Source organism: Lithobates pipiens, unplaced genomic scaffold (genome assembly GCF_037356315.1).
Source record: "Lithobates pipiens isolate NorthernLeopardFrog02 unplaced genomic scaffold, aLitPip1_a1.2 Scaffold_19, whole genome shotgun sequence".
NCBI lineage: Eukaryota > Metazoa > Chordata > Amphibia > Anura > Ranidae > Lithobates > Lithobates pipiens.
The window spans coordinates 573,500,902-573,525,811 of NW_027507764.1; the positions used below are offsets into that span (position 1 = coordinate 573,500,902).

General features: G+C 47.4%; 1 protein-coding gene across 1 annotated transcript in view; it reads right to left on the reverse strand.

Annotated features, from left to right (window-relative positions):
- The window catches only part of FAM135B (family with sequence similarity 135 member B), a 181,747-nt gene that overhangs the window by 111,550 nt on the left and 45,287 nt on the right, over positions 1-24,910 (reverse strand). Inside the window, exon 6 of the mRNA XM_077493377.1 lies at positions 22,592-22,718. Coding sequence (XP_077349503.1) covers positions 22,592-22,718 — 127 coding nt within the window. The remainder of the gene's footprint in view (positions 1-22,591; positions 22,719-24,910) is intronic.

A 24,910-nucleotide genomic window follows, 5' to 3' on the forward strand; every position in this document is an offset into this window, starting at 1 on the left:
TAGGCTTTCTGCTCCCTCCAGCCTGCAGGGGGAGATAGACACGGTCAGCAGACTTTCCTTCCTCTCTCCCCTATCACTTGTTATCACTTGACTGGAGAGAGGAAGAAGAGAGGCTGCCGTGCCTTTAGAACTGTGAGTACATGTGGGAGGGGGACACTCTGATGTAAGGGGGCTGGTGGTGGGACTCTGATGCAAGGAGCTGGTGGTGGGACTCTGATGTAAGGAGCTGGTGGTGGGACTCTGATGTAAGGAGCTGGTGGTGGGGCTCTGATGTAAGGAGCTGGTGCTGGGGCTCTGATGTAAGGAGCTGGTGGTGGGGCTCTGATGTAAGGAGCTGGTGCTGGGACTCTGATGTAAAGAGCTGGTGGTGGGACTCTGATGTAAAGAGCTGGTGGTGGGACTCTGATGTAAAGAGCTGGTGATGGGACTCTGATGTAAGGGGGCTGGTGATGGGACTCTGATGTAAGGGGGCTGCTGATGAGAATCTGGTGTAAAGGGGCTGCTAATGAGAATCTGATGTAAGGGGGCTGCTGATGGGACTCTGATGTAAGGGGCTGCTGATGAGAATCTGATGTAAGGGGGCTGCTGATGATAATCTGATGTAAGGGGGCTGCTGATGATAATCTGATGTAAGGGGGCTGCTGATGAGAATCTGATGTAAGGGGGTGCTGATGGGACTCTGATGTAAAGGGGGCTGCTGATGAGAATCTGATGTAAAGGGGCTGCTGATGAGAATCTGATATAAGGGGGTGCTGATGGGACACTCAAAACGTAAGTGGGCCGGTCTGGATGACGTCCAGGGCCGAATTTCTGTCCCAGTCCAGCCCTGTCCAGCTGTGAAATGGTTATTCTCTGGATTTCTTCTATAAGAGACTTTCTATTTTTGCAGTCCAAAAGTACCCGAACTTCCTCCTAACCCTCTACCCTAAACTGAGAGATCTTGTTTCTATTTCAAATAAATAACCCAAAAGAAGATCAAGTGTCAGTTTCTGAATTTCTTTGGACCATCTACTACGGGAAACCCTAGACAGAGACGAGGTCAAGAAGGTAATGGTAAGCTCAATAAAACCAGCAGCTCACTTCCGGTTCCGGCGCCGCATGGAGTAGCTGTCCCCTCTCACAGCTCCCGCACACCGGCCTCTAAAATCAGCCTTTACAGCGGCGATTTTGCCCGAAAAACCTTCAGGCAGCCTCCCCCATCGCACCGGCTCCACGATGGACCGGTTCGTGGAAAAATCTGGGCCGCGATCGTATACGGCCGCCACCGCGCGGCAGGCCTCGCCACAAATCGAGGCCCCGGCTTCGGCCTACTCAGCTCCGGCCTGCGCGGCCCCACCGGAGGACACAGCACAGCGAATGGAGGTAGGCGATCACACAGCAGTCCAGACAGCACCAAGAGACATATCATCCCCACAGGCTCCTGCTCATCCATGCCTGGCTGGCCATGTTGCACCTCCTCACACGCAGCAATCCCTGCCACCTCCGCCATTACAGGACTGCAATACTGAACTATTGGCACAGGCTGTGGCTGCTCTCCTCTCCCCTATGATAGCCGCCTCAGTGGAAAAGGCCATCAGCACAGGCATGCAGAAATTTCAAGCCCAACTAGGGGAACACACTTCTAGGTTAAATGAGGCTGAAAATCGCATCACCAATTTGGAGGAAGAACTCTATCAGACGCAGTCCCTGGAACAAGCCCAGGACAGAACCAATAAATACATCCTGGAAAAGCTCGACGACCTCGAAAATAGATCCAGGAGAAGCAACCTGCGATTTGTGGGCATTCCTGAATCGCTGCCCCAGTCTACCTTGTCGGATCTTTGCTCGCGCCGCATCCCTGAGGCTCTGGGTCTCGGGGGGCTATACACCGTGGAACGAGCACACCGCGTGGGTGCTTTCAACGCTGAACGCAAATCCCCGCGCCCGATTATAGCCAAATATCTCAACTACTCAGATAAGACTTCTATTTTGCAGCAGTACCGACAATCCAGATCTCTTCAGCTTGATGGGACCAAGGTTTTAATCTTTGCCGACTACTCGGTGGACGTCTCCAAGAAACTAAAGGCTTTCCAACATATCTGCACGGAACTCCACCAACGCCAAATGAAATTCACCCTGGCATTCCCGGCGATTCTGCGGATCAAAGCGCCTAACGGCGAACAACTCTCGTTTCATGACCCTGATGAGGCGACCCGCTTCCTAAAATCATCACGATCGGGCCCACATCTCAGCCCCACACCCAAGGCGGCTCCAGTCAACCGAGCCCTGGACCAAAGAAGCCCACGGAAAGACTCTCCCAAGCGCTTCAGGGCTGCGGGCCCGGCTCAGCTCGCCCAAACCACACGTTGAAGGGCTTGGATTCCCCACAGGTTTTTCTTTTTCACCTTTCTCCCGGTCTTTAGGCTTCACGCCAACCCTTCTCTCGCCTGGATGAAGTGACCCGTTCTGAACTGTTCCCCTCCTGGGCCGTTCACACTTCTCAGGTAATACTGGGGTGAAGTGAGGGCTCTTAGAGCTATCCCGCTTTATCCCTTCTTCCTCCACACACACTGTACTGTTCCTCATCTCGGATTAATGTTTTTATATTCTCCTGGTTCAATTGTTTGTTTTCCTTTTCTCCATTGTTCTACCGCTTGCATTTAATATTGCATATATTGCCGTTTACGAATTTGTACTTCTTTTCCCCTGGGGTCCCATCTGTGCAGATCGCCAGGCACATCTCAGTTCCGGCTGGATTGGTGGCTCACCCCCCCACGTTCCTCTTCTGTAGGGCAGTAATACCTGCAGTACACATGAGGCTTGGTTATGGGAGCTGACCTACACAGTGACCCCCATGCGGAAAAAAGTGAAGTTTATGATTGTTTATGTTTGGTTGCACTACGTTCATACCTGGCACTTACACCCTTCCCCCCCCTCTTATTCCACCCTCTTCCTACTCGTTATGCATACTCCTAGGCAGTCCCCACTCGCTCAACAGGGCATGTCAGCCCTCCACTATGTTCTGCCATCTTCCTTGCAGCTCTCTAGCCCGACCGCACTAAAGACTTCACTACGAACCTGTTATATCTCCTTTGACGATCCATCATGCTCCAGATAGTATCATGGAATGTCAAAGGACTCCGTTCCCCATCAAAAAGATTGAAGGTACTGAGGCACCTTAAAAGGCTTAAAACACTTATAGACCTACCCTTTCTCCACCAGTTTGTATTCCCTTTGTTATGTATGTATACTGAATGTACCAGTATTGCTTTATCTATTGTCAACGTCTCATTGTCAAGAATAATTCCTTACCTTGTATGCTACATACTTCTTGCTTAATAAAAATATATTGAAATCAAAAGGCTTAAAACAGATATAGAGTTGCTTCAGGAAACCCATCTCTCTTCAGCCGACTTTGTCCGGATGAAGAAGCTATGGGTGGGTGATGTAGCTGGCTCTGAAGCCGTTGGCCGTAAGGCGGGAGTTCTCATCCTCATTAACAAGACTCTCCCCTGTCAGATCTTATCTACTGATGCAGATCAACAGGGCAGACTCCTCTCTATCCGGGTCCGCATAGGATCCAAAGAGCTTGTTATATCCAACATATACGCCCCAAACAACCCTACAAAACAATTTTTAGCACGTTAACTAGTTGGCTCCTGCGTTCCCCTCACCTTCCACAAATTGTAGGGGGAGATTTCAACTCTGTCTTCCACCCGGTTGACGACAGGTCCTCATCTCCACGCTCAATCACACCCCCCGCCTCTACTAACCCCACGAGCCTGGCGTCGACGATAGGTTCCCTCCACCTTCACGACATCTGGCGATTACACCACCCAACCGACCGTGAGTTTTCCTTTTACTCCCACCCGCATAATGTATTCACTAGAATCGACTACATCTTCTGTACGAACGACCTGATACCCTTGATCCCTGAAGCGAACATTCATGACACAGCTATATCAGACCACGCACCCATTTCGGCAACCCTGAACTCCCCAGGCATACACCCCAACCCCAACATATGGCGCTTTACCTCCTACCTTCAACACAATTCAGACTTTCAGTCATACATGGAGAAGCAATGGGCAATGTATACGCAGACCAATGCGACCCACACCGATAGCCCCAACTTGTTTTGGGATGCTGGTAAAGCATTTCTCCGGGGACGCATTATTTCTTATGCATCCTCATTTAAAAAACACGCCCTTCACAATTACAAAACTTCCAGCTCCAGATTGCATCAAGCCCAACGAGAACTCTACACGAACGACATCCCTGACAACCGGACGGCCTGGCACTCAGCCAAACAGTCCTTTGACGCATGGGCTGAAACCCTGGAAATCACAAAAAAAAGGATACCTTGACGCTTCCTTGCACAAATTCGGCAACAAAGCTGGCAAACTCCTTGCCAGACTTTGCAAAGGACCCCACCGCCCGACGGTCATTCCTTCCATTCGCGACGCGGACGGTCATGTTGCGTCCTCCCAGAAGGGCATAAACGCAGCAATGTTACGATACTACTCTGCACTCTACTCGACAGACCCTATTGACCAGCGCACGGCGCGAGACTTCCTCGGTAAAGTTGAGCTGACCCGAATATCCCCCGACCAACTCAATGAATTGAATGCCCCCATCTCCCCTTCGGAAATTTCCTCCACAATTTGGACCCTAGCCTCCTCCAAAGCACCTGGCCCTGATGGCCTGACAGGCGAATTCTATAAATCACTAGGTCACTTGCTGACTCCGACCCTCGCTACAGTCTACCAATGCATCTGGTCTGGCGGTGCTTATCTACCCTCCGGCAACCAAGCGATTATCAAACTGCTAGAAAAAAAAGGGAAAGACCCACAAGAACCAGGGTCATACAGACCCATCTCGCTCCTAAATCTAGACGTCAAGATCCTTTCTAAAATAGTAGCCAACCGCCTAGCCAATATCGTCCCCCTCCTGATTCACTCCGCCCAATCAGGTTTTGTTAAGGGTAGAACAGCAACTATTAATATTAGGAAGGTGATGTTAGCACTGGAACACGCTAGATGTAACCCTAATAGTGATATGGCCATTATTACCCTTGATGCCGAAAAGGCTTTTGACAATGTTAACTTTGAATGGCTGTCCATGGTTTTGGGAGAGATGGGCTTCTCGGGCCCATTTCTTCACTTAATCAGCGCTATGTATACGTCCCCAGCAGCCAGGCTTGTTGCTGCAGGCCTCCTATCAGACGAATTCCGCCTGCATAAAGGAACCAGACAGGGCTGCCCTCTATCCCCTCTCCTTTTTAACATTGCTATCGAGCCACTCTCTAGATACCTATCAACTGTAGCCCCCTTACACGGGATCAAAATAGGGGCTCATGAACTAAGAACGTCTCTCTTTGCAGATGATGTTCTTATTTTCTCTGCTGACCCGTCCGTTGACATGCCCACGATCAAAGATACGTTTGATCAATTCAGAAAATGCTCGGGATTGCGTATAAATTACTCCAAAAGCGAGATACTCCCCTTGGGCTCCCGCCCACATCCAATATGGGCGCAAAACTCGATCTTTACAATAGCAAAAACACATATTACATATTTGGGCATAAAAATAGGGAGACTACCCTCTTCTCTCTACCACCTGAACTACCCCCCCCTTTTCGCCAAAATTATGCATGAATTTGAAAACTGGATGGATCTGCCTCTATCGCTTCTGGGAAGGTGCCATTTAGTTAAGATGGTCAGTTTCGCGTGCCTATTATACCCCCTCCAGACGATCCCACTACTTCTCCGGCACAAGGATGTCAAACTCCTAAACGCCGCTATCTCCAAATTTATATGGCGAAACAAAAAACCACGTATAGCATTTACCAAGCTCCACCTTCCCAGAACCGAGGGAGGTATCAGTCTCCCTAACCTTAGAACATACAACCTAGCCTGCCTGTTAAGGGTAGGCATGGACTGGATAACCCAGAAATCCCGATGTTCAAACTACCAACTAGAGTCTGAAATGACACGTCCCTATTCTCTGACTGCCCTTCTCCACTGCCAGTGGAAAGGTCTCGAGCCATCCCTTCAACACAATCTTCTCCTGAGAGATACTGCTATCGCCTGGAGAGAAGCCAGAAAAGGTCTTAAGCTCTCTCCGTTCATGTCAAGACACCTTCCGATACAGGGCCATCCAAATTTTGCCCCAGGTCTGGATCACCATCCTTACGCAGCATGGCGACAGAAAGGTCTCATTAACTTCTCCTCTTTATGTGATTTAGACTATCTTTTCGCTCCTTGGCCTAAAAATACTCCCTACCAGATTCCTCTGTCTTCCACCACGGTCAATGCCTCAGCTTCCTTCAGAAATCCTGCAGGGTGGAACACTCAAGATTCAAATCTTCTTTCGTTGACACACTTCTACGCAAAGACTCCTACAAAATATCTGAAATCTACAAACCTCTACTTCTTAAAACAACGCCTCCTCTACATGCTTCCTCAGTTTCCAACTGGGCCAAAGACTTCTCGGACGATGACATAGTCGAAAAAATTCTGCACGGCCTTAACTCGGTGTACAACTTAATCCCTAATGAATCCTGGAGGGAAACCCAACTAAAAATTTCTCACAGAGCGCACATACCGTTCCTCTTTTCAGGGTCACAACATAACTCCCCTGCTCCACTGTGCCCTCTTTGCCAACATCCAAGGCCTCCCCTTACCCACCGCTACTGGTCCTGCTCAGCCATCTCATTGTTTTGGGATCAAATACTGGCCTTTATTTTTGAGGTTACACTTCTGAAACTTCCCAAGGATCCGTTGCTCCTCATCTTTGGGTATTGGGACCCCAAACTGCTCCCATGGTCAGCTGCCTCCTCACCCCCGGGCAAGGAATGGGCCCTGATTTGCCTGTTGCTTGCCAGGAGAGCCATTCTAGCAAACTGGACCTCCATCGCTACTCCTTCAGTTTCTCAAGTCAATAGAGACCTCAAGCATCTTCTTCTCCGAGACAAACTTAACATAAACCTACACCAGCCTAGAGCCACACAACGTTTCCATGTCAGATGGGACCTGTTCATTGCCTCCAAGCTTACTATTCAGGAATGGACACACCTTGAAAGTCACTCTTTCACTCGCAAGGACCCCCTGCTACCAGCGAACTAGACTATATTGTGATAAATTAATATATGGTTTACAAAACAACGCACCTTCTTTTCTTCAGCACCACAATCTCATCTCCGGTTGGGCTCCTCCCCCCCCCCCCAGGTGCAGACTGCTATACCGGACTCGGCAAGTTACGTACCCCCCCCTTCCCTTTAGTCACCAGTTGTATCTTATGCATGTTCCTTATATGGCCGTGGCTCCCCTAAAAGGGCGTCATGGTGCCATACTATCCGCAGATCCATCCAGTTGAGGACACCTCCTTTTCCTTCTTTTGGGGGAGATTGGGGTGGCCTCCGTTTCCTGCAAAGAGTAATGTATTCACAATGCTTGTAACTGTCAATGTATCTGCATCCTTATGACTCTTACCCCCTTTTCAAAAGAATGTCTTTGTTTATCTTACGATATTTTCATTGTCATGTACCATTCTTTTCAATACAATTTACGAAAAAAAAACAAAAAAAAAACAGCAGCTCCTTCGGGGGTCAGTGCTACATTTATTTTTTGGCATCTCTGGGCTACAGGTACCCTGCTTTTGCTTAGTTAAAATAAAGATGTCTCTCGAAGTCTGGATAATCTCAAAGCTGTTATTTCTCCATGGAACCAACTTTCATAGAAATATCTTGAAAGTTTAGACAGTCTCTTCAGTTCTTACAACTGCTGCAGTTAAAAAGGATCCTTTGACCCTCTTCTATAAAGAGAAGATGGATACCGAAATCCAAAATATACTCTCACCAAACACTTCTTCCGCAGATGGAAATCTTTTATTGAGCATACTTTCTCACCCCCAGAAATATTGTCATTGATGTCTTCTTTTCAATATACAGAGTGGTACTCTAAGGCTAATCTGACCAACTCCTTGGGCAAGTTCCAAAATGTAACCACCTGAGCTCTGGAAGGTTTTACCTCCTTCATGACCAGGCCAATTTTTTCGTTATTCAGCACTGCACTACTTTAACTGGTAATTGCTCGGTCATGCAACTCTATAACCAAATGAAATATACACTATATTACCAAAAGTATTGGGACACCTGCCTTTACACGCACATGAACTTTAATGGCATCCCAGTCTTAGTCCGTAGGGTTCAATATTGAGTTGGCTCCCCCTTTGCAGCTATAACGGCTTCAACTCTTCTGGGAAGGCCGTTCACAAAGTTTAGTAGTGTGTCTATGGGAATGTTTGGCCATTCTTCCAGAAGCGCATTTGTGAGGTCAGGCACTGATGTTGACGAGAAGGACTGTCTTGCAGTCTCTGCTCTAATTCATCCCAAAGGTGCTCTATCGGGTTGAGGTCAGGAATCTGTGCAGATCATTCTAGTTCCTCTACTCCAAACTCGCTCATCCATGTCTTTATGGTCCTTGCTAGGTGCACTTTTACAAATCATTTGGTGGAGGGGGGATTATGGTGTGGGGGGTTGTTTTTCAGGGATTGGGCTTGGAGTCTTAGTTCCAGTGAAGGGAACTCTTAAGGCGTCAGCATACCAAGACATTTTGGACAATTTCATGTTCCCAACTTTGTGGGAAGTTTGGGGATGGCCCTTTCTTTTCCAACATGACTGCACACCAATGCACAAAGCAAGGTCCATAAAGACATGGATGAACGAGTTTGGGGTGGAGGAACTTGACTGGCCTGCAAAGAGTCCTGACCTCAACCCGATAGAATGCCTTTGTGATGAATTTGATTGGAGACTACGAGCCAAGCCTTCTCATCTACATCAGTGTCTGACCTCACAAATGCTCTTCTGGAAGAATGGTCAAACATTCCCATAGACACACTCCTAAACCTTGTGGACAGCCTTCCCAGAAGAGTTGAATCTCTTATAGCAGCAAAGGGTGGGCTATCACAATATTGAATCCTATGGACGAAGACTGGGATGCCATTAAAGCTCATGTGTGTGTAAAGGCAGGCATCCCAATACTTTTGGTAATAGAGTGTATGTCATTTTTTTTTCACACAAATAAAGATTCTTTTGGTGGTATTTAATCACAAGTGTTAAAATACACATATATACGTGCAAACATAAATAAATAAATGAGGGTGGAGGCCTTTGCAGACATCGCTTGCATACACCTTTATATATGCTGTTTTGATACCCACAAAGTGTGAGTGTTTTTTTTATCCGCCTTTTATATGAAAGCAATTTTCATGACAATATTACATTATGTTGGATTCCTATTTTTATGGTTCTATGTATGATATCCACGCCATTCTTTATTGGATAACTACGTACCTTTGCCAAATTGATGTTGTGGTGTGAACTGAATCAGTGGACTACCTACATTCATTGGGTCGAATTCCGTCCATAAGCCTACATGACTTGGGGGGCATATGCCTAGCTAAGTCCAAGCCTTCTGGTAAGCCTCCTCCAATTCCATGGTGGTGGTGGTGTTGCATGTATGAAGAGTACATCTTGGAAGTCTTTACATAATTTGGCACCGAATTTCATCTTTTGGGACTTTAATAGCACTTGCACTTTTTTTAAGAATAAGTTGTGTATGATTATATTATTCTTTCACTTAATAGTGCACAGATTTTTGAGCTCATGGAGCACTAGTGATCTTGGTTTTGATGTATTTGTTCCAAGATATATATATATATATATATATTGTAATGTTCGGGGGACCAGGTAGACCGCAGGACACAGGCTTTTCATACAACAAAGGGTTTATTAACTTAAATAGCTTTACAGCAGCCAAAAACAAAAGGAAAAAGATTTGTAGTCTCACCGACTTGCAAAGTCCAGAACAGCTGTCCTTATCAGAAACAGAGCTTGGTCTTGATGGCAGGTAGCTTCTCCTACCAGGAGCCTTCCAAACAGGACAATGCTGTCCACTTCATTTGCTGCAACCCAAAACAAACACCAAACACCATCCACCATGTGTTCTCCACTCCTCCACACACCCATCTACAACTTCCTGTCTTGCCTTTTAAAGACACTTCCTCCAACAGGTGGGTTAATCAATTTTCATTCCCTAAAGAGAGCACAACCCAAACAGAGGGGAAATATAGCGTCCTTCCAGGACCCAGCCACGGCGTCCATTACATATCCCCCCCCTGTGCCCCAACGCCAAGGAGGTGGAGGCAACAGTGGAGCTCAAACAATGGACTCGGGAGAGGGCATCTGCGTTTTGATGCAGTCTCCCGGGCCTATGCTCCACTACAAACTTAAATTCCTGGAGTGCCAGGAACCACCGGGTAACCCTGGCATTAGTCCCTTTTCCCTGTCTCAGCCATGTTAAAGGGGCATGGTCAGAAATCAACCTAAACTTCCTTCCCAAAAGGTAATATCTGAGGGATTCCAGAGCCCACTTAATGGCCAGACACTCTCGTTCAATTATGGCATAGTTTTTCTCCGCTGGTGTTAACTTCCTGCTGATGAAGACTATCGGGTGTTCCTCGCCATGAATAACCTGTGACAACACCGCTCCCAATCCTACATCGGAAGCATCAGTCTGGACAATAAATTCTTTTGAAAAATTGGGTGCTACAAGGACAGGGTGTTGGCACAGCGCCGACTTGAGCTCCAAAAAAGCCTTCTCAGCGTCTGCATTCCACTCCACCATGACCGATTTCCGACCCTTAGTCAGATCGGTCAACGGAGCCGCCAACGTGGCAAAGTTGGGTACAAACCTCCTGTAGTATCCCACCATGCCCAGGAATGCACGTACCTGCTTTTTTGTGAGGGGGCGGGGCCAATTCTGTATAGCCTCTATCTTGTTGACCTGAGGTTTCACTACCCCTCTACCCACGATATAACCCAGGTATTTCACCTCCTCCATTCCCAAAGCACATTTTTCAGGGTTTATTGTAAACCCCTCCTTCCAAAGAGAGTCCAGCACTGCCTGCACTTTGGGCAAATGTGATTCCCAGTCTTTGCTAAAAATGACTATATCGTCCAAGTATACTGAGGCATACTTCCGGTGAGGTCGTAAAATCCTATCCATTGCTCTCTGGAAAGTGGCTGGAGCAGTTTGCAATCCAAAAGGCATCCTTTTGTACTGAAAACTCCCCTCTGGGGTAGAAAAAGCAGTTTTCTCTCTAGCAGCCTTAGTCAACGGTATTTGCCAATACCCCTTGGTAAGGTCTAACGTAGTGATATACCTGGCTGGACCTAGTCTCTCGATAAGCTCATCTACCCGGGGCATAGGGTAGGCAGCAAACCGGGAAACTTCATTAAGTTTCCGGAAATCATTGCAGAATCGCAGAGTCCCGTTGGGCTTCGGTACCAACACAATCGGGCTCGACCACTCACTCTGCGATTCCTCAATAATCCCTAGGTCTAACATTTTTTTTACTTCCTCTGAAACGGCCTTCCTTTGAGCCTCTGGGATGCGGTAGGGCCGGACAAAAACTTTGACTCCTGGTTCTGTGACAATATCATGCTCTACGACACTAGTGAGCCCGGGCAAGTCTGAAAATTTTTCTTTATTTCTCTGCAAGAACTCCTTTGCCTGCTGACTTTGGGTTTTAGACAGGGTATTTGCTATTTGGACACTCTCCACCCCAACCCGAGGCTCAAGTTTTGTACTAGCCAGGGAGGTCGCTGGTTCCCTGTCTGTCCAGGGCTTTAACAAGTTTACATGATATATCTGGAAGGGTTTCCTCTTGCCTGGTTGGTGGACTCTATAATTTACCTCTCCCACTTTTTCTACAACCTCGAAAGGGCCTTGCCATCTGGCCAAGAATTTACTTTCCACAGTGGGAATCAACACTGCTACTCGATCCCCCACTTGAAACTTCCTAATTTTGGCTGCCCTATTATAGACCTGTCGTTGAGCCTCCTGGGCTTTTTGTAAGTGTTCCTTAACTAGCGGCATCACAGTTCGGATCCTCTCCTGCATTTGAGAGACATATTCAAGAACACTTTTATGCTGGATTGGTTCACTTTCCCATTCTTCTTTAACAAAGTCCAGTAGTCCGCGAGGTCTCCACCCATATACCAATTCAAAGGGCGAAAACCCAGTGGAGGCCTGGGGCACTTCTCGGATAGCGAACAGGAGAGCTGGTAACAGGCAGTCCCAGTCTTTCCCATCCCTTTGTACCACTCTCTTGAGCATAGACTTAAGGGTCTTATTAAAACGTTCTACCAATCCATCTGTTTGGGGATGGTAGACCGATGTGCGCAGCTGTTTAATCCGGAACAGTTTGCATACATCAGCCATAACCTTCGACATAAACGGGGTGCCCTGGTCTGTGAGTATTTCCTTGGGAAAACCTGTCCGTGTAAACAACTGGAATAACTATGGTGCAATAGCCTTAGAGGAGGTATTCCGCAGGGGTAGCGCCTCAGGATATCGAGTGGCATAGTCAAGGATCACTAGTATGTAAGAATGACCTCGAGCCGACTTTACCAAGGGACCCACTATATCCATGGCTATCCTCTCGAATGGGACCTCAATTATGGGTAGAGGGACCAACGGGCTCCGGAAATGGGTCGCCGGAGCGGTCAACTGACAGGTGGGACAAGAGGTACAGTATCTCCTTACCTCTGCTTTCAAGCCTGGCCAGTAAAACCGGTCGGCGATCCGTGCCTCCGTCTTTTCAACTCCCAGGTGTCCCCCTAACACATCATCATGGGCCAGGTCCAGGACCTTGCGTCTATATTGTTGGGGTACCAATAATTGTTCTACCACATTTTCTCTCACTTTAGTAACCCGATAAAGCAATTCATTACGTATTGAAAAATGTGGCCACCGCTCATTAGCACCTGGCTCTTGGGGCTCCCCATTTATTACTACAACCTGTTCCCGTGCCCTGGCCAAAGTGGGGTCCTGCATCTGGGCAGTACCAAATGCCCCCTGGGGAACACCCAAATCTGGCAAGTCAGGGGTAGAGGCCATTTCCTCATCATCTTCCCCCAGCATTACCTGAAGCGGGGAAGGTTCCCCCCCCCTCAGTGTTCAGGTAGGTCTGAGAACCCCACATATTGATATCTTTAACAGAATCAGCACTATTTTCATCATTATTAACCAAAGTCTTGGCGTTTTTATCAACTGGGTCCATATTATGAACATGTGGCATCTCAGGGTTATTACCCTCTACAACAGGAACAGAGGGACTAGTTTCTTCCCAGTCTCTGGACCTTTCAGATAGTTCTCCTTGTCTCCAAAGTTTTGCAAATAATGGACAGTCTCGTCCTATGATAACGTCATGTACCAAGTTCTTTACCACCCCCACCTCTTGAGTACCAGTGCCACATGCTGTGGAGATGGACACCGAGATGAGAGGGTACTCTCTAGTGTCCCCATGAATGCACACAACCCGCAAAATTTTGCTTACCGGACCGATCTTCCCAATTACTCTAGGGTGAACCAGGGTTACCATGCTTCCAGAGTCCAGCAAGGCCCATGCAGGGTGGTGGTTCACTTGGACTTCACACTCAAAATTCCTCTCTCCAAGGTCAAGATGTGTTGTACACGATTTATGGGCATAAAAAGACCCCCTCCGAAGAACCCCGCATTCCATGGGTTCTTCCTGCAATGGGCAGTGGGCCCGGGTATGGCCCCAGGCATGACATCGCCAACATTGTACATCCCCTCCTCTCCGATCAGGAACAGGTCACTGAGGGGGTAACGGGTGTGACTCTTGGCCTTCCGGGGTGTTGGTTCCAGGGCTCCTGGGGACATCCGTTCGAAGGGCGGCAGTTGGTCGGAAGGGCCGTGGCCGACTGGGCCCTTGACGCTTGGTGGGGCCAAGCAGATCCTCCACCACCGTATATCGTTCAACCATCTCAACAAGGCCGTTCGCGGTTTTGGGGTCTCCATGACTGACCCACCGTTGAAGGTCATCTGGCAGTGACCTTAAGTACCGGTCCAGCACGATCCGCTCCACAATTTGGGGGCCAGACAACACTTCGGGCTGCAGCCATTTTTTTACTAGTTGCACCAGGTCATGCATTTGAGATCGCGGTGGCCGGTTTGAATGATACTTCCATTGGTGCACTCGTTGGGCCCGAACGGCCGTAGTCACCCCCAACCGAGCCAGTATTTCTGCCTTTAGTTTTTGATAATTTTTAGCATCTTCTGGTGGTAGGTCAAAATAGGCTTTTTGAGAATCTCCGGTGAGGAAGGGAGCAATTAAGCCGGCCCACTGGTCCTGGGGCCACCCTTCTCTCTCTGCCGTCCTCTCAAATGTTGCCATAAACGCCTCTACGTCATCACTCGGGGACAACTTCTGCAAGAAATGGCTTGCCCTTATGGTCACCTGGTTGCCAGGGGCAACGGCCACTTGTTCACGGACCTGAGAAAGCTGCTGCACTGCTTCTTTTAAGGCCGCCATCTGATCCTGCATAACCCCTTGTTGGGTCGCTTGCTGGGCTGCTAACTGGGCCACCAACAGGCGAGTATTTTCTTGCTGCAAAGCCAGTGCCTCGTTGTGCTGCGTTGCTAAGCGCTGATTAGCTTCCTCATGGCGGGTCTGCGCTTGTATATTTGCCAAGGACAGCTGTTTAATTAGCTCCTCCATGGTTTCAGCTTTCCGCAGTTGTGCAGCTTTAACCCAGGACATAAATTCACTGTACTGTCCCTTTAAATGTCAGTTCAAATTCACAAAAAAAAAAAAAAATAGCAAGAAAAAAATGCCTGTTACTTTGTACTGCCCGCATTCGAGCACCACTTGTAATGTTCGGGGGACCAGGTAGACCGCAGGACACAGGCTTTTCATACAACAAAGGGTTTATTAACTTAAATAGCTTTACAGCAGCCAAAAACAAAAGGAAAAAGATTTGTAGTCTCACCGACTTGCAAAGTCCAGAACAGCTGTCCTTATCAGAAACAGAGCTTGGTCTTGATGGCAGGTAGCTTCTCCTACCAGGAGCCTTCCAAACAGGACACTGCTGTCCACTTCATTTGCTGCAACCCAAAACAAACGCCAAACACCATCCACCATGTGTTCTCCACTCCTCCACACACCCATCTACAACTTCCTGTCTTGCCTTTTAACCACTTGCTTACTGGGCACTTAAACCCCCCTCAGTCCCAGACCAATTTTCAGCTTTCAGCGCTGATGCACTTTGAATGACAATTGCGCGGGCATACAACACTGTACCCAAATGAAATTTTTATCATTTTTTTCCCACAAATAGAGCTTTCTTTTGGTGGTATTTAGTTACAGCTCGGAGTTTTTTTTTTTGCTAAACAAACAAAAAAAGATGCAAAAAAAAAAAAAAAAAAAATATCATGTTTTAATAGTTTGTTATAAAATTTTGCAAACGGGTCATTTTTCTCCTTCATTGAAGTGCGCTGATTAGGCGGCACTGATAGGCTGCATTGGTGGGCACTGATGGGCTGCATTGGTGGGCACTGATGGGCTGCATTGGTGGGCACTGATAGGCTGCACTGGTGGGCACTGATAGGCATAGTTAAGGCGGCACTAATAGGCACAGATAAGGCGGCACCGATGGGCACAGATAAGGCGGCACTGATGGGCAAAGATGGGCACAGATAAGATGGCACGGATGGGTGGCACGGATAAGTGGCACGGATGGGTGGCACGGATGGGCACTGATAGGTACCACAGATAGATGGGACTGATGGGCACTGATAGGTGGCACTGATAGGTGGCTCTGATAGGTGGCACTGCTGGGCACTGATGGGCGGCACTGCTGGGCACTGATGGGCGGCACTGCTGGGCACTGATGGGCGGCACTGGGGTGCAGCACCTTTGAGGCAGATTTTGGGTGGCACTGTGGGTGGCACTGCTGGGTGGCACTGTGGGTGGCACTGTGGGCACTGCTGGGTGGCACTGTGGGCACTGCTGGGTGGCACTGTGGGCACTATGGGCACTGCTGGGTGGCACTGACAGGGGGCACTTACTTTATTTCAGGATGGCACTGCGGGTGGCAGGTGGGCACTGGCAGGGGGCAGGTGTCCGCTTAAATTGCTGGCCGTGATCGGGACTGATGTCCCGAACACGGCCGCCGGCGATCGGCTTTTTTTTTTCCTCCTCGCGCTGTCAGCGCGAGGAGGAATACTAGCCGATTACCGGCTCCGTTTTATCACATGATCAGCTGTCATTGGCTGACAGCTGATCACGTGATAAGGGGTCGGGATCGACCCCTTACACGAATCGGTGATCAGGCGAGTCTCACGGACTCGCCGATCACAGAGCGCGCCGCGCGCGCCCCTCAGGGGGCGCGCAGGCCGCTCGTATCCGGGATGACGTCAATAGACGTAGTCCCGGAAATGTGGGTCCGCGCTATTGCCGTCATTTTGCAATAGCGCGGTACCCAAGTGGTTAAAGACACTTCCTCTAACAGGTGGGTTAATCAATTTTCATTCCCTAAAGAGAGCACAACCCAAACAGAGGGGAAATATAGCGTCCTTCCAGGACCCAGCCACGGCGTCCATTACAATATATATATATATATATAATGTGTATATATATATATATATATATATATATATATATATATATATATATATATATATATATATATATATATATATATATATATATATATATATATATATATATATATATATATATGTGTGTATATATATTTATTTATTTATATTTGCAAGTATATATACCATAGTTTGTGGATGCTATAACTTTCACACAAACCTCTGCGGAGATGTGTGAATTGGCTCCATAGAGAGCCAGTCACAATCTCCTGTTATGCGAATTAGATGTGGAGAAACCCGCATCCAATTCGCAATAGTCTGAACCCAGCCTTAACCACCTTCAGACCGGACCATTTTGCTGGTAAATGACCAGAGGTCTTTTTACAATTTGGCACTGCGCTGCTTTAACTGGTAATTGCGCGGTCATGCAATGTTGTACCCAAACAAAATTTGCGTCCTTTTCTTCCCACAAATAGAGCTTTCTTTTGATGGTATTTGATTGCCTCTGCGATTTTTATTTTTTGCGATATAAACGTAAAAAGACCGCAAATTTTGAAAAAAAATGATATTTTCTACTTTTTGTTATTAGAAAAATCCAATAAACTCAATTTTAGTCATACATTTAGGCCAAAATTTATTCAGCCACATGTCTTTGGTAAAAAAAAAGTCAATAATTGTATATTTATTGGTTTGCGCAAAAGTTGTCACATCTACAAACTAAGGTACGTTTTCTGGAATTTACGCAGCTTTTAGTTTACGACTGCCTATCTCATTTCTTGAGGTGCTAAAATGGCAGGGCAGTACAAAACCCCCCCAAATGACCCCATTTTGGAAAGTAGACACCCTAAGGAAATTGATAAGTGGCATGTTGAGCCCATTGAATATTTTATTTTTTTGCCTCAAGCGATTGAATAATGACAAAAAAAAATTTTTTTTTTTTTTTTTTTACACAAAGTTGTCACTAAATGATATATTGCTCACACATGCTATGGGCATATGTGAAATGACACCCCAAAATAAATTCTGCTGCTTCTCCTGAGTACGGGGATACCACATATGTGGGACTTTTTGGGAGCCTAGCCGCGTACGGGGCCCCGAAAGCCAAGAACCGCCTTCAGGTTTTCTAAGGGCGTAAATATTTGACTTCACTCCTCACTACCTATTACAGTTTTGAAGGCCATAAAATGCCAAGATGGCACAAAACCCCCACAAATGACCCCATTTTAGAAAGTAGACACCCCAAGCTATTTGCTGAGAGGCATGTTGAGTCCATGGAATATTTTATATTTTGCCACAAGTTGCGGGAAAATTACAAACTTTTTTTTTTTTTTTTTTTCACAAAGTTGTCACTAAATGATATATCGCTCACGCATGCCATGGGCATATGTGAAATGACACCCCAAAATAAATTCTGCTGCTTCTCCTGAGTACGGGGATACCACATATGTGGGACTTTTTGGGAGCCTAGCCGCGTACGGGGCCCCGAAAACCAAGCACCGCCTTCAGGCTTTCTAAGGGCGTTACAGTTTTGAAGGCCATAAAATGCCAAGATGGCACAAACCCCCCCCAAATGACCCCATTTTGGAAAGTAGACACCCCTAAATTTAGGGGTACACTAGTGAGACTAGGTAATAAATGGCGGGTGCCCTGAAACTATAAAAAAAATAACTAACCAACCAGCGTCACCTGTAACAGTTATATGGTGATCACTGGTGAAAGGGTTAACTAGGGGGCAATCAGGGGGCTTTATGCGGTAGTATATGGGGGTCCCTGGCGCTATAAAAAGCTGCGGCGAACCTAAATACCTACCTGCCTAACTAGCGTCACCTGTGACACTAATACAGTGATCAGAAAAACGATCGCTTATTAGGCTGGGTTCACACTGGAGCGATGCGGGAACGCCACGAATGCGCGGCGGGTTCCCGCATCACATGCCTCCCGGCGGCAGTTCACACTGCCCTATGCGAACTGCTGGGAGTGTCAGTGAAATGTTAATGACACCCCCAGATCAGTTTGCATATCGCAGTGCGATCTGCAAACTCGGATCGCATGGTGTGAACACCCATGCGATCCGATTCTGCTGCGGACCAAAAAAAGGGTCCCGTGCGAGTTTGCGGCGGGTGCGGCGGGTGCGACACGAATTCAGCCATACTATCTGTATGGCTGAACTCGAATCGCACAGAGATCGGATGTGATTTGCACTGCAGTGTGGTGCGAATCACATCCGTTCTCATAAACCGCTGCAATGTGAACCCAGCCTTAGTGACACTGGCGACGGGGGGTGATCACGGGGTTAAACCTTTATTGGGGGGGTTAGGGGGGTACCTTAGAACTAAAGGGGGCTAACCCTAACTGCCCTAACAGTTATTACAGTCACAAATGACACCCGCCGGGTGATCAGGGGGTTAAACCTTTATTAGGTAATAAATGGCGGGTGCCCTGAAACTATAAAAAAATAACTAACCAACCAGCGTCACCTGTAACAGTTATATGGTGATCACTGGTGAAAGGGTTAACTAGGGGGCAATCAGGGGGCTTTATGCGGTAGTATATGGGGGTCCCTGGCGCTATAAAAAGCTGCGGCGAACCTAAATACCTACCTGCCTAACTAGCGTCACCTGTGACACTAATACAGCGATCAGAAAAACTATCGCTTATTAGGCTGGGTTCACACTGGAGCGATGCGGGAACGCCATGAATCCGCGGCAGGTTCCCGCATCGCATGCCTCCCGGCGGCAGTTCACACTGCCCTATGCGAACTGCTGGGAGTGTCAGTGAAATGTTAATGACACCCCCAGATCAGTTCGCATATCGCAGTGCGATCTGCAAACTCGGATCGCATGGTGTGAACACCCATGCGATCCGATTCTGCTGCGGGCCAAAAAAAGGGTCCCGTGCGAATTTGCGGCGGGTGCGGCGGGTGCGACACGAATTCAGCCATACTATCTGTATGGCTGAACTCGAATCGCACAGAGATCGGATGTGATTTGCACTGCAGTGCGGTGCGAATCACATTCGTTCTCATAAACCGCTGCAATGTGAACCCAGCCTTAGTGACACTGGCGACGGGGGGTGATCACGGGGTTAAACCTTTATTGGGGGGGTTAGGGGGGCACATTAGAACTAAAGGGGGCTAACCCTAACTGCCCTAACAGTTACTACAGTCACAAATGACACCAATGCAAAAAAATAAATAAAAAAAAAAAAAAGCAATTGGTGTCACTGTGACTGGGGGGGCAGGGGTAATTGGGGGGTGATCGGGGGTAAAGGGGGGGTGTGAGTGTGCCTGGCATGTTCTACTGTATGTGGGGTGTGTTGGTGCAACTCACCGAACCTCTCTCCTCGGTGCCGGAACGAAAACTACCGACACAGAGGAGAGAATACATCACTTCCTCTCCTGTGTTTACATTACAGGAGAGGAAGTGATGTCACCGGACATTTTCATTCGCCGGGAGCGATCGAGAGGGGGTGGCCATGAATGAATGGCCGTCCCCTCGTCCGGGATCGCTCCCGAACGAATACCGACCGCCGCAGGCACCGGGCGGGGGCCCGATCGGGCCCCCGACCGGCGGGCAGGCAAGGACGTACATGTAAGCCCTTATGCCTGCCCGTGCCATTCTGCCGACGTACTTCGGCGTGCGGCGGTCGGCAAGTGGTTAAAGTGGGACTGTGATAGTACCGTGGGCTTGAGGCAATCTGACACTAACTGACACTAACATCACCAGTGACACTAATACAGTGATCAGTGGTAATACTATACGCTGCCACTGTACTAATGACACTGGTTGGAAAGGTGTTAACATTTCAGGGTAATCAAGGGGTGAAGTGTGTGCCTAACAATGTGTTAAAGGGGTTGTAAACCCTCCCCCACAACTTTGTCCCATGTAAATCAGCATAAAAAACCCTAATGAACACTGCTTGTAGATATTTCCTTACTTGCTTAGTATTGTTATAATCCTTTTTGTTCTTTAGAAAAACATCACTGAGCATGCCCAGATCTCCCCTGATTTACGGCACACTCTCTATGTCTTATCTATCTGTTATCAGGACTTCCTATGGCACACCACTGATATCCCAGGAGGCTGCATAATCACTCAGAGCTTCCTCCTACACACCATGTAACCATGTGACATCACATACAGTGTAAACCAGGGAACGGGACAGCAGTACTGCAGTCTTATCAGCTGAAGCTGATAGGACTCATACCGGCAAACATTAGGTAATCAGCACAAGTAAATTCTATGAAATAAAACAATTCAGCTATGAACAGGGTAGCAGGGTTCCCTATCGAAACGTTGGATTGAGAAGGAGACTTGGTTAACAGTACAGGAAGTGCTCAATGTAAGGGCGGAAATACACTCCACTGTGGACTCAGAAAACAATACTTAAGATGGCGCTGCCTAACCCCTGGAAACAAGTTCTTTAATGTCTGCTGCTTTTTACCCATTAATCTACTGCTTTCAGAAAAAAGAAATGAGGCCTTTAAAGAAAAGAATACCGTCCCTACAGTCAAACATGGTGGAGGTTCACTGATTATTCAGGGTTGTTTTGCTGCTTCAGGCACTGTCCACATTGACTGTGTTCATGGCATTATAAAATCTGAAGACTACCAAACAATTCTGGGGTGCAATGTAGAGCCCAGTGTCAGAAACTTGGGTCTCCATCAGAGGTCATGGGCCTTAGAGCAGGACAATGACCCAAAGCAGGACGTCAAAAAGCACCCAGAAACAGTTTAAGACAAAGCGCTGGAGAGAACTGAACTGGCCAGAAACTAGTCCATGTCTAAATCCTATAGAGCACCTGTGGAGAGATCTCAAAACAGCAGTTGAGAAAAGGAACCCTTCCAATCTGAGAGACCTGGAGCAGTTGATGGTTACCGGAAGCGATTGATTTCAGTTATTTTATTTTTTCAAGGAGTGTGCTATCAAATATTAAAATGAGGGTGGCAATAATTTTGTCCAGTCCATTTTTGGAGTTTTGCGTGGAATGCGTCAGATTTTGCTTTTTGTTTCTCCACTTTTTTTGTGTCATACCAATGCAAACAAAAGAAATAAACACGAGAATGCTGAAACATTTGTAATTGCAACAATTTTATGGGCGAAGTGGTGCATTATCTGACATAAATGCAGAGGTGCCAATATTTCTGACTGACTGTACTCTAAATCTATAAGCCCTTGTACACACGGTCGGACATTCTGATGGAAAATGTCCGATCGGACCGTGTTGTCGGATAATCCGGCCGTGTGAGGGCTCCATCGGACTGTTTCCTGCGGAATATCTGACCGACAAAGTTTAAGCCCTTGTACACACAGTCGGACATTCCGACAACAAAATCTGGCAGATTTTGTCCTACGGATTTTGTCCGAAACTGGTGTTGCATACACACGGTCGGACAAAGTTGTCGGAAAATCCGATCGTACGTAACGTGATGACATTATTTCGTTACGACAGGATTACGTTCAGGCTAGTAGCCAATAGCTTTGGTCTAGGAATTTGATCGGAGCATGCGTGGCACTTTGTCTAATCAGAATTCTCTACAAACAATCAGACAAAGTCCGATCGGATCATGTTGTCGGAAAATTTTAAAGCCCAGCTCTAAAACTTTATTATTCCGACGGAAACAGTCCGATGGAGCCCACACACGGTCGGATTTTCCGACAACATGATCCGATCATGATCATGAACATGATCCGATCGGACAAAGTCCGATCGTTTGTAGAGAATTCCGATCGGACACGAAGTGCCACGCATGCTCAGATCAAATTCCTACACCAAAGCTATTGGCTACTAGCATGAACGTAGTCCCATCGTAACGAAATAACGTCACCACATTCCGAACAATCGGATTTTCAGACAACTTTGTCTGACCGTGTGTATGCAACACCAGTTTCAGACAAAATCCGTCGGACAAATCTGATGGATTTTGTTGTCGGAATGTCCGACCGTGTGTACAAGGGCTAATACAAACTTCTTTAGAATTTTTTTTTTTTTTTTTAGAATACCTCAGTTGTCTTATAAGGTTTAGGGGAGGAGAATCTCTTGGATTAGTGACTTTGTTAGGCATACCAGGTAAATTTTAGTCTGTATCAGAAGCTCAGAGGGTCATATATCTACGCTGCTAAAACAGCTAAGCAAATTCCTACCTCTGGAGAAGGTGGTTTGCAGTACGCAGCTCCAAAAACCAGATTTTCAAGAGAAACGCTTGTCTGGTCCGTCGCCAATTCTTGATTACTTTTCCCCAACCAGGAGCCTCTTACTGGACGAACAAAACTAGAAGACAATACATCGGAAATTGAAGATCACAGACATTAAAGAGGACCTTTTTATTGTGACTGATATATCTTTATACAAACCTCTTTGGTTCACATTGGCCAATATGTATTTTTCATAAATGTGAAATATATGATCCATATGACTTTTATGAATTCATTCAAGACCTTAAACTTATCCCTGCAGTAGCTTTATTTATTAGTGCTGAGTATAGGGAGTGTGGAAGAAACTCTTGTGCATTTTATATTTAGCCATTGTGACTTACGCGTGGTACCTCTTAGCCCTTGTACACACGATCGGAGATTCCGTCGGAATGTGTCCGATCAGAGCGTTTTGTCGGATATTCCGACTGTGTGTGGTCTGCATCGGACTGTTTCCGTCGGACCAAATTTTCCAACTTGCCGGAAATATTTTCGGACAAAATGCTCTGATCGGACATACTCCGATCATGTGTAGAGAATTCCGATAGGACAAAGTGGCACACATGCTCAGATCAAATTCCTACACCAAAGCTATTGGCTACTAGCCTGAACGTAGTCCCGTCGTAACGAAATAACGTCATCACGTTCTGAAAGATCGGATTTTCCGACAACTTCGTCCGACCGTGTGTATACAACAGTTTTGGACAAAATCCGTCGGACAAAATCCGTCGGACAAAATCCGACGGATTTGGTTGTCGGAATCTCCGACCGTGTGTACAAGGGCTTAATGTGATTATCCTGACACCAAGTACATTGAGGGCTTGTTCACACTACCAACTCTGGACTGTGAGGTACTGTAGAATGCCAATATAATTTGTCTAAGGAGTCCTGGATGGTAATTATTTCTCCTCTGGGATGTTGTTATTCATGTTCGCTATCCTTTATCTCCAGGCGGGTTTTCTTGGATTGGGCATCAGGCGGGGCTTCATTAATTCCCAGCTCAGTGTCTGCTTTAGGGTCTTTTCACAAAGGCGTTCTGATCAGGTCTACCTTCCAGTTTTTCAGGCGACTATGACTGTAAGCTCCATGTAAGTCTATTGTCTCTGAGTCCATCTAGCTCCAGAAAAATGTAATGTGTCTGTAGGCAGGTGCAGTTATCCTTTCCAGCTGTAGAAGGCTTAGTGCCATTATTGCGTGAAAAGGAATTGATCCCTAAAGCCGCGTACACACGAGCGGACTTTTCAACGTCCAAAGTCCGACGGACTGAGTCCGTCAGACTATTCGATCGTGTGTGGGCTGCAACGGACTTTTGACTCGCCAAAGTCCGAAGGACTTTAGAATATGGAACATGCTTCAAATTTTCCCGACGGAACTCCGCCGGACCCGGGTCCCTTCGAAAACTCCGCTCGTGTGTGTGCTATTCCGACGGACTAAAACCGACGCTAGGGCAGCTATTGGCTACTGGCTATGAACTTCCGTATTCGAATCCAGTCGTACGTCATCACGTTCGAATCCGTCGGAGTTTAGTGTGATTGTGTGTGGCCAAGTCCGCTCCGCCGAAAAGTCCGTCAGAACTCCGTCGGAACTCCGGCAGAACTCCGACGGAACTCCTTCGGAAGTCTGTCGGACATAAGTCCTCTCATGTGTACGGGGCTTTAGAGATTCTGTACAGTGTCTTGAGAGAGGAAGGTAGTCTAATTGGACACCAAATTCTAAAGAGACTTTGGCGACCATCTTGGGTGAGGGAATCTTTTAAAAAAGAAACTCCACATCATTTTGCTATGCTTCTGGGGAATGTTTGGTAGGGAGAGGAACCTGGGGGGGGGGGGCGTCAAACAACCACACCCCCCTCTGTCTGCCAGTCGGTCCGGCACTTACCCCATCTAGTTTGCGGGTAGCGGGTGTTGGGCATCGGCAGCTGGCAGCGACTCTTGCGTCCTCTTCTCCTTCACGGTAGCTTCCGCCATGCATCTCCCCCCTCCTTCTAGGAGTCCAATAGGATCGCCTGTCCTTCCAGCCAAGCGAGTGACGGGTCTGAAGACCTGCTTCCTGATTGGCAAGGAGGAGCTTCAGTGTTACAAATAGCAAATATTCATTTGCTATTGTAACACACCTGGGTGGGTTTGTTTGCATTCTCTGCCCCCCAAGCCCACCCTATTTTGAAGCCTATTAGAGCATCTGGCTCTAATTAGGTGCTTCAAACCCCCCCCCCCCCCCCCTCATTGGAATTGATGCATATGGCATCCTGCATAGGGGCCAGATGCATGGATG